The following is an 8,043-nucleotide window of genomic DNA, read 5'->3' as shown; positions in this document are numbered from 1 at the left end:
AGAGGGACACACCCCCCTTGCTCTGATCTCTAATTCTGAACTAAGCTCTGACCCTTAGCCTTAAAACTGAAGTTCAAGAGACTTTTCTGGTGGTCCAGTGGTTAAGACTCTGAGCTTCCAAGGCAGGAACGCAGGTTTGATTCCGGTCAGGAACTAAGGTCCCACATGCTGCACAACGCAGCCAAAATAAATAAAAGAAAAAAACTGATGTTCAAACGCCTTCAAGAGGATGACATTGCAAACCTTCCCCTAATATGGCAATTCAGTCCCCTTCCCTTGTCCAAAAAGTTGCATGTTGAGGTTCTCAGAGCTAAAGACAAACAGTGGGAAATGGGAACAGGGAAGCTATGGGAACAGTGAGTTATGAAAGGGAAAAAAGGTTCACCCAGACAGATGGAGAGAGTGGGGAGTGTATTCAGTGGAAAGGTATTCTGATAGCAATTCTTGTTTCATTGCTAAGTCCTGTCTGAGTTTTTGTGACCCCATGGACTGTAGCCTGCCAGGCTCCTCTGTCCATGGGATTTCCCAGGCAAGAATACTGGAGTGGGCTGCCTTTTCCTTCTCCGGGGGATCTTCCCGACCCAAGAATCAAACCTGTGTCTCCTGCATTGTCAGATGGATTATTCAGCTTTCCCTACTGAGCCAGTAGGGAAGCCCAGGAGCTCTTTCAATTCAACTGCTATTCAATTTAGACACAAACCACCCAGATCTAGTGTTGGATTCCACAGGTTTAAGGGCACAATCCCAATAAGCTTGCTTGAAATGCCAGCAACAAGTGGGGTCCTCAGGCTGCCTGCATTTCTGACTAACTAGCTACAAGTCCAGGAAGTTCTTAAACTCAGATCCAAGAGTTCACTAGAATGACTCGTAGAACTCGGAAGTTCTATACTCACAATTAGTTTTTAATAAAGTAGGACTCTCAAGAGTGTTCTCCAACACCACAGTTCAAAAGCATCAATTCTTCAGCACTCAGCTTTCGTTATAGTCCAACTCTCACATCCATACATGACCACTGGAAAAACCATAGCCTTGACTAGACAGACCTTTGTTGACAAAGTAATGTCTCTGCTTTTTAATTTGCTGTCTAGGTTGGTCATAACTTTCCTTCCAAGGAGTAAGCATCTTTTAATTTCACAGCTGCAATCACCATCTGCAGTGATTTTGGAGCCCAGAAAAATAGTCAGCCACTGTTTCTGCTGTTTCCCCATCTATTTGCCATGAAGTGATGGAACCGGATGCCATGATCTTAGTTTTCTGAATGTTGAGCCGAAGAATTGATGCTTTTGAACTGTGGTGTTGGAGAAGACTCTTGAGAGTCCCTTGGACTGCAAGGAGATCCAACCAGTCCATTGTGAAGGAGATCAGCCCTGGGATTTCTTTGGAAGGAATGATGTTGAAGCTGAAACTCCAATACTTTGGCCACCTGATGTGAAGAGCTGACTCATTGGAAAAGACCCCAATGCTGGGAAAGATTGAGGACAGGAGGAGAAGGGGATGACAGAGGATGAGATGGTTGGATAGCATCACCAACTCGATGGACATGAGTTTGGGTGGACTCTGGGAGTTGGTGGTGGGCAGGGAGGCCTGGCGTGCTGTGGTTCATGGGGTTGCAAACAGTGGGACACGACTGAGCGACTGAACTGAACTGAAGTGAATATAAATCAGGAATATCCAAATGGAAAGACACACAAGGAGGATTTCAATGCAGAGCTCCCATGCTCTTTCCCCATGGAGACACAAAGGGCACATCACCCTCCTAGTACGTGTTTGCCAACAGTACGTGTTCACCAAACAGGAAGGTCACGAACTTTGGTGTCCAGAATTTTTATTGAGATTTCAAACATAGGCAAGAATGAATTGTTGGTGACATAACTCAATCTCCCCAGCCAGGTTGGCTCAAAGCCTCAATTCTGCAATGATACGGTTGGTCTTTCTGCTGACCAGCCTCTATCCCAAGTCACCTCGTCTCTTAGCATAAATTCAGGTGTGACCCAAGGGGCTCACAAATAACAAAGAACTTGTATTAGTTGGGATATTCCAAAGATGTAGTGTCTCCCTTTCAGGAATAGGGACAAAGGCCAAATTATTATACAATAGACAGAGCCCTGCATCTGAGTGAAGGGATGTGAATCACCAAAGCGGTGGGGACCAGGCCTCCTGCAGACATGACTCGACTGCAGCAGGGCAGGAGTGTCACTGTGGGTGTGAGAGCAAGTGTTAGTAAGGATGAGTGTGGTAGAGGCACAGCTTCTCCATGCCCAGACTGCAATGCTTCCAACTGGCATCAATAGATTTGTCTGTCACCTGTCTGTATGTAGTCCAAGCAGGGGAAAATAGATACAAGAGGGAAAAAGAGTATGGGGTGGTGGGAAGAGGAGAGGTGAATTCATTCTCCACACTTCAGCTTAAGGGAACTTTTACTTCATTCATTTCTGGTCATTTTCTCCCATACTGTCCAGCCACAAGGCTCTCTCCCAGACTTCCCAGACCAACTAGGGCAGCTATTTCCAACCTCCCACACTAAGTTAATTGTTCTTTCCTGCCTTTAGTCGAATAGCCTCTACAGCCCCCAGCCAGTTAGCTTCCTCTATGTGATCTTTTTGTCTCTTTTGACCCCCACCCCGTGCAGGTCCAACCCAGATGATAAGCTCTCTGAGGGCAGAATCTGTGCCTGTCTTCTTTACTGCTGTTTCCTCATGCCCACACACATTACCCGGCACAGAGTAGTCACTAAATAAATATTGGTTATGACTGCAGGAACAAAAATCTCAGGAAACGAGGTCTCAGTTCAGAGAGGAAGGTCTGTTGACCCATGCCACTCAGCCAAGTATTCCTATAGCATGGCCTGTCTAGACTGGGCCCTCTCTGGAGACCTATTCCTCCTCTGCCCAGTATCAAATAGAATGAGTCAGACAAGAAAGGCAACTGTCAGAGCAGAAGCCAAGATGGAGAGGAGAGGGGATTGGTAAAACAGTACAGGACAGCGTCCCAGAGATCTTTTCTTGCTGCCTGGTGCTGAGGTCTCCTTCTTCCCAGGGTGGAGCTCCAATATCCGGCTCCATCCTTATAAAAGAGGGCTCTGTGCCCTGCACCTTAGTAATAAATACCGACTCTCCCCACACCACCCCCTCCCCGCTTTAGACATAGACTCTGGCTCCACCTCCTTAGTGTGACATCTTGTCTCCGCCTCCTCCGAAGAGATGCTATGGCTCCACCCCTTCCGGGTAATAGGTAAGCCCCACCCCTAGAGCGTGAAGCCGTCACTGTGACGTAACGTAAAGGTCTGCTTCCGGGGTGGAGCCAGGGAGGGTGGGCGTTTAGGCTGCGCCGACCCCTCAGCCCCCCTGCAGGTGACCCTATCCCCCGTAAATCCTCACCCGGGGCCCCAAATATCCCGGCCCTATGACCTCGAAGCCCTATCCACCTAAATGCCCCATGCCCCCGAGGTGACCGACCTCCCAATCCCTTAATGTCTAGTGCTTCCCAGATCTTCAGCCCTGTCCCGAGTCTTCCCAGGGCACCTGTCTCATATTACCCGAGAACAAGTCAGTCTTGTCCACAGAATGACAGAGAAGGGGACCTGGGGTTGGGGAATTCTTGATCCAATCATGCCGCTCCCCAGGAGACGTTCGGAACCCAGGACATGTCGGGATTGAGGAGATACGAGGTGGCGCTGGAGGCGGAGGAGGAGTGAGTGGAGGCGGGGTTCTGCGGAGGAGGAACCTAAGCCGCTCCGGGGTTGGGGGGTGGGGAGGGCGCGTGTTCTTTGGGGGCGGGAGAAGCGGGAGGGGTGGGGCCTCTTAGGGGCGTGGGCTATCGAGAACCGCCTCTAGGGGGCGGGGCGGAGCCTTCCAAGAGAAGGGCCAGGCGTCCAAGGGGCGGAGTCTGTGGGGTCAGCCCCGCTCCGCCCCGCCCGGCTCTGCCTTCTCTTTGCAGGATCTACTGGGGCTGCTTCTACTTTTTCCCCTGGCTGCGCATGTGGCGAAGGGAGCGGAGGTGAGGGGCCTGCGATACCGCGGACCCGCCCGGGGAATGGGCGAAGCTCAGTCCGGGAGAACCGATCGGGGGGAAGCTGGGAGCCCCCGCCCCATCTCATGCCAGTGCCGGGTCGCCCCACAGCTCGGCGCACCCTCGGGAGCAGAAGCTGGAGCCTCTCCGGGGCCTGATGAGCTGTCTGTCAAGTGGCCTGGGCACTGCTCCCCAGCGCTCCGGCCGCAGCCTCCCCCGCCGCACCCCCGCCGCCACTACTCAGCCAGCCGGTGCATTAAAGATTTAAACCAGAGCCACCGTGCTGCCCTCCTGACTCTGACGCCGCTGCCGCCATTCGGGCTGGGAGCCCCTCTCCACGCCGGCTGTTTTCCTTACTGACAGGGCCTTTCTCCCTCATAGAGTGCCCCTCCGTGTACAGGCTCCCATTATTCCTAACGGTCCCTCATCAGAATCAACCTCCTCTTACTAACAATGACTGCCTTCCACCACCTAATCCCTCACCCCGCCACACACACACTCATCACCCTGAGTGCCCTGTGTGGAGGGAACTGAATAATCCTGACCTGGTCCTCCTCCCAACCTGATCCCCGCATCCCTAAATTCTCACAACCCCAGCTCTCTGCTGCCACCTTTCTCCTAGACAGGACTTTGCCAAGTGTCTGAAGAATCTTCTCCTGGGAGAGGATCTAAAATATTTTTCAAGTCCATAGTTGTAGGAAGTAGGCTGTGAGAGGAGGGAAAGATTCATAGAAGCTGTGCTGTCAGCCTGCCATAGGGGAATGACTTAGAACTGTTGAAGGTCTTTCCTACAGTTAACACCCCAGCTACTGGCTCCTCCAGTCTGATCCCAAGTTTAAAGATAATTGACATCAGGGAATTCCCTGATGGTCCAGTGGTTAAGATTAGTGTGCTCCCACCATAGGGAGCACAGGTTTCATCCAAGTTTGGGAAACTAAGATCCTGCATGCCAGTGTGGCACAGCCAATAAATAAATAAATGAAGTACAAAGATTCTTGGCATCAGTCCCCCACGTTACCTCCCTAGGAGAACCTAGTGGCCCCTGCTCCCTACCTTCCTTGTCTGTCTTGTCATCTAGTTGGCCTGAAATCCACTAGTTCCTAAAGTGATGAAGGGTTAGGGAATCCTAGGGGACCTCCTTTCAATTTAGGGACTTGCCCCAGCACCAGGGAGGGCACCAAGAATTAAGCTAAAGAGAGAGCTCAGTTTGTGAGTGGGGGCAGAGCTGGCTTTCAGCCTGGGCTGACCCTGCCATAGCAGGCTATAGCTGGCCCTGTCTTTGGAGAAGCCAGAGGGGAGAGATGGGTACATATCTGGAAGACTTGGTTTCTTCCTTCCAAGCCCTCTGGTTTCTTCCTTCCAAGCCCTCTGGACTGACTGGTCTGGAAAAGACTACACGGTGTGTGACAGACAGACAGCTGATGAAGATTTGTGACAAGATGATGGTGCCTTAGTGGCTGCACCAAGCTCTGGGGCACAAGTCCAGACTGGAGGATGGGTAAAAGACTGTAAGGCTTCTGGTATTAGAAATTCCAAGATGAGTGACCTCTGGGTTGTGGCCACCCTCAAGAATGGACGCAGGCTTTTGAGGCATTTCCTCACAATGTCTGCATCAAGAACCCTGACCAAAGTGGAGCACCCTGTCCAACCCTGGACCTAAACCTCAGAATCCTCAGGATACTCAGACTTCCTGAATATCCACAAAACAGACTCCAGGGAAGGACCTCTGAGCCTTAACCTGGACAGGAGCATGAGGAGAAACTCGAGTTGTTCAGCCGGGGAGGGAATTAGTCCCTATTCTGGGAGCTGATGGTCCCTTCTGATTGGTGCAGCAGGAAGATGCCCAGGGAAGTGTGAGTCCCTGTCCCAAGAGTAGGCCTGCCCCACATGGTCACAGAGCACAAGGTTGCAGAAGGCATCCCTGAAACAACCAGATAAGGGCTGGATTATTGGGTTATGACTCAGTTTACATTTCACATAGAGAGCATTTCAGTCTGGAGGGTTGAAATCTCCAGACTGAGAGTGGGAAATTCTTCAAGGTGCCAAGGGCACTAAACTTAGCAGCTTGCCCCCACCCTTTGCTGGCCCCAGCTTCCTGGAAAGGACAAGAGGAGGAAGAAGAGGTATAGTTTTGCATTGGGGTGGAGGGATTAAGGGAAAGAGGAGGTAAGGGCTGGATACAGGCTTAAAAGAGAAGGGACAGGAAGGAGATGGGAGCTTGGGGTTTTAGCAAGAGTATGGGGTGCAGAGGGTGTAAGGGTTGGTTGTGTTGGGGTTGGGGGGCGTCTTCCAGGCCAACAATAGAGAGAAACAGGAATTTGAATAGAATAAAGGAGAGATAATTGAGCTCTGGAATCTGATGTCTCAAAAAGTCAAGGACTGGAAGCCCCAGGCCCCTGCTGGTAGGAGGCTGGCATTTCTGGAACAGGACTTGGCAAAAACAGGAAGGTAAGATTTCTTGGGTCTTTTATCTGTTTGACAGCAGCAACCTGGCACCTAAGAACTTTGATCTTCCCTCATGTGCGTTCTTATCTACCTCATCCTTCCTCTGTCTCATCTTCCTGGAAAAGCAACCCCCACCTCAGTTATCCCCAAGGCACTGCATTACCACCCAAAAGGGACTTCTCCCAGCTTCTCACTCTGAATGTGACTGGCCCAGGAGAGACGACGACTCAGCTAAAAGGTCTGCTTTTGGGACTCATTCCCATCGATGTCTGCTGATAAGACAAGCAGGCTAAGACAGGAAACAGGGAGGGGAAAACGAAAGCAAGCTGGTGCCAGCCTGCCCTGTGCTCCTACCCTACCAACAGTGCCCCCATCAGAATTTGGGTGTGCTAGTGTGATTGTGTGGTGGGATGACTGTGAAAAAACAACTGTGTGGGAGTGGGACTTTGAGTATAACTGGGGCTATATGATTCTGTCTGGGGTTGTCTGACCATGTGAGGTTGATCCAGTGACAGGTGTGACTGTGAATGTGTAACTACAGGTATGAGTGTGAATGTCCTCATTGGATACCACTGTGGATCCTCTGCCCCCTTTACTGTACCATCAGCCCCCACGTGCATAACCCATCTCCCCAGCTTCTCTGCCCAGGACTTAGGAGTCCATGGAAAACGGCAGTCCTAAAAAAGGAGGAGTCTATGGTAATTAGAGCCCAGGAATGTCACAAGATGAGCAATACATCTTCACCTGCGGCTGACTCACCTGGTGCCCCAGTTATAAAAGGCACCCAGATAAAAGGTAGGGAAGGAGGAGGAGAGAGAAGGAAGTATCCAGGCTGAGCATCATGAAGGGGCCCTCACCCACCAGCAGCCTCCTGCTGCTCCTGTTGTTCCTGAGCCCAGACCCTGGAGGAGGTGAGTGAGTGGGGGTCTAGAAGGCCCGGGTTTGGGTGAATGGGATGGAGGGAAAGGGGCCCAGGAAGCACAGCCTCCAGCCTTCTGGTGGAGTTTGGGGTCAGAAGCCCTCTGAACATATGGTCCTCTTCCCCTAGCATTCCCACTGGCACTCAGCACTGCATGCTGTACTCAGCTCTACCGACAGCCACTCCCAAACCAGCTACTGAGGAGGGTCATCAGAGTGGAATTTCAGGAAGCTGACGGGGACTGTCACCTCCAAGCCTTCGTGTGAGCTTTGACTCTGCCCCTGATTTGTCCCTGACTCTGACCTCAGTCCCAACCCCGGCTGCTGATCTCAACCCCATCCCGATTGCTAATTCTGATGCCAACTCAGGTTTTCATCTGGCCTCTGCCTCTAACTCCTGGGTCTCACCCTCATCCACCCAGTTATGACCGTAGCTTTGAACCTTTCCTTTCCCAGGCTTCACCTGTCTCAACGCAGGGTCTGCATCCACCCCCAGAACCGCAGCCTGATTCGGTGGTTTGAACGCCAAGGGAAGATGCTCCAGGGAACTCAGCCCAACCAGAGTTTGGAGCTCAAAGGGAAAATGGGCTGGGGCCCCCAGAAGCCAAAGTAATAAAGCAGTGATGCATAATAGTCTCTGACTGTGGTCTCCAAGTTTGATGCACTCTCCTG

At 51.5% G+C, this 8,043-nt stretch overlaps 2 protein-coding genes across 6 annotated transcripts; both read left to right on the top strand.

Annotated features, from left to right (window-relative positions):
• Positions 1-3,166: 3,166 nt before the first annotated feature.
• On the top strand, positions 3,167-4,282 carry LOC129650431 (uncharacterized). Of its 3 annotated transcripts, none has more exons than XM_055578879.1 (4): positions 3,167-3,231; positions 3,623-3,690; positions 3,937-3,996; positions 4,120-4,282. In XM_055578879.1, the coding sequence occupies exons 2-4, from the start codon at positions 3,644-3,646 to the stop codon at positions 4,274-4,276; spliced, it is 264 nt and encodes an 87-aa protein (XP_055434854.1). In that variant the 5' UTR covers positions 3,167-3,231; positions 3,623-3,643; the 3' UTR covers positions 4,277-4,282. The 3 variants fall into 3 exon arrangements, with proteins under 3 accessions (XP_055434854.1, XP_055434853.1, XP_055434852.1); XM_055578878.1 differs by having other exon boundaries at positions 3,231-3,281; XM_055578877.1 differs by lacking the exon at positions 3,167-3,231 and adding an exon at positions 3,287-3,350.
• Positions 4,283-4,433: 151 nt separating this feature from the next.
• Positions 4,434-7,999, top strand: CCL27 (C-C motif chemokine ligand 27). Of its 3 annotated transcripts, none has more exons than XM_055578874.1 (4): positions 4,434-6,131; positions 6,491-7,364; positions 7,502-7,634; positions 7,828-7,999. In XM_055578874.1, the coding sequence occupies exons 2-4, from the start codon at positions 7,295-7,297 to the stop codon at positions 7,982-7,984; spliced, it is 360 nt and encodes a 119-aa protein (XP_055434849.1). In that variant the 5' UTR covers positions 4,434-6,131; positions 6,491-7,294; the 3' UTR covers positions 7,985-7,999. The 3 variants fall into 3 exon arrangements, with proteins under 3 accessions (XP_055434849.1, XP_055434851.1, XP_055434848.1); XM_055578876.1 differs by having other exon boundaries at positions 4,434-6,456; positions 7,089-7,364; XM_055578873.1 differs by having other exon boundaries at positions 4,434-6,691; positions 7,102-7,364.
• Positions 8,000-8,043: the final 44 nt, after the last annotated feature.

The sequence above is a fragment of the Bubalus kerabau genome, chromosome 4 (assembly GCF_029407905.1).
Source record: "Bubalus kerabau isolate K-KA32 ecotype Philippines breed swamp buffalo chromosome 4, PCC_UOA_SB_1v2, whole genome shotgun sequence".
In the NCBI taxonomy this organism is placed as follows: Eukaryota; Metazoa; Chordata; class Mammalia; order Artiodactyla; family Bovidae; genus Bubalus; species Bubalus kerabau.
This window is presented reverse-complemented; position numbering and strand designations above follow the sequence as displayed.

Excerpts from the sequence above, each read along its gene's own strand:
- CCL27 (XM_055578874.1), top strand. The coding sequence starts at position 7,295 with ATGAAGGGGCCCTCACCCACCAGCAGCCTCCTGCTGCTCCTGTTGTTC. Across the intron at positions 7,365-7,501 it reads GAGCCCAGACCCTGGAGGAG|CATTCCCACTGGCACTCAGC; the intron begins GTGAGTGAGTGG and ends CTCTTCCCCTAG. Across the intron at positions 7,635-7,827 it reads TGTCACCTCCAAGCCTTCGT|GCTTCACCTGTCTCAACGCA; the intron begins GTGAGCTTTGAC and ends TTCCTTTCCCAG.
- LOC129650431 (XM_055578879.1), top strand. The coding sequence starts at position 3,644 with ATGTCGGGATTGAGGAGATACGAGGTGGCGCTGGAGGCGGAGGAGGA. Across the intron at positions 3,691-3,936 it reads GCGCTGGAGGCGGAGGAGGA|GATCTACTGGGGCTGCTTCT; the intron begins GTGAGTGGAGGC and ends TTCTCTTTGCAG. Across the intron at positions 3,997-4,119 it reads ATGTGGCGAAGGGAGCGGAG|CTCGGCGCACCCTCGGGAGC; the intron begins GTGAGGGGCCTG and ends GTCGCCCCACAG.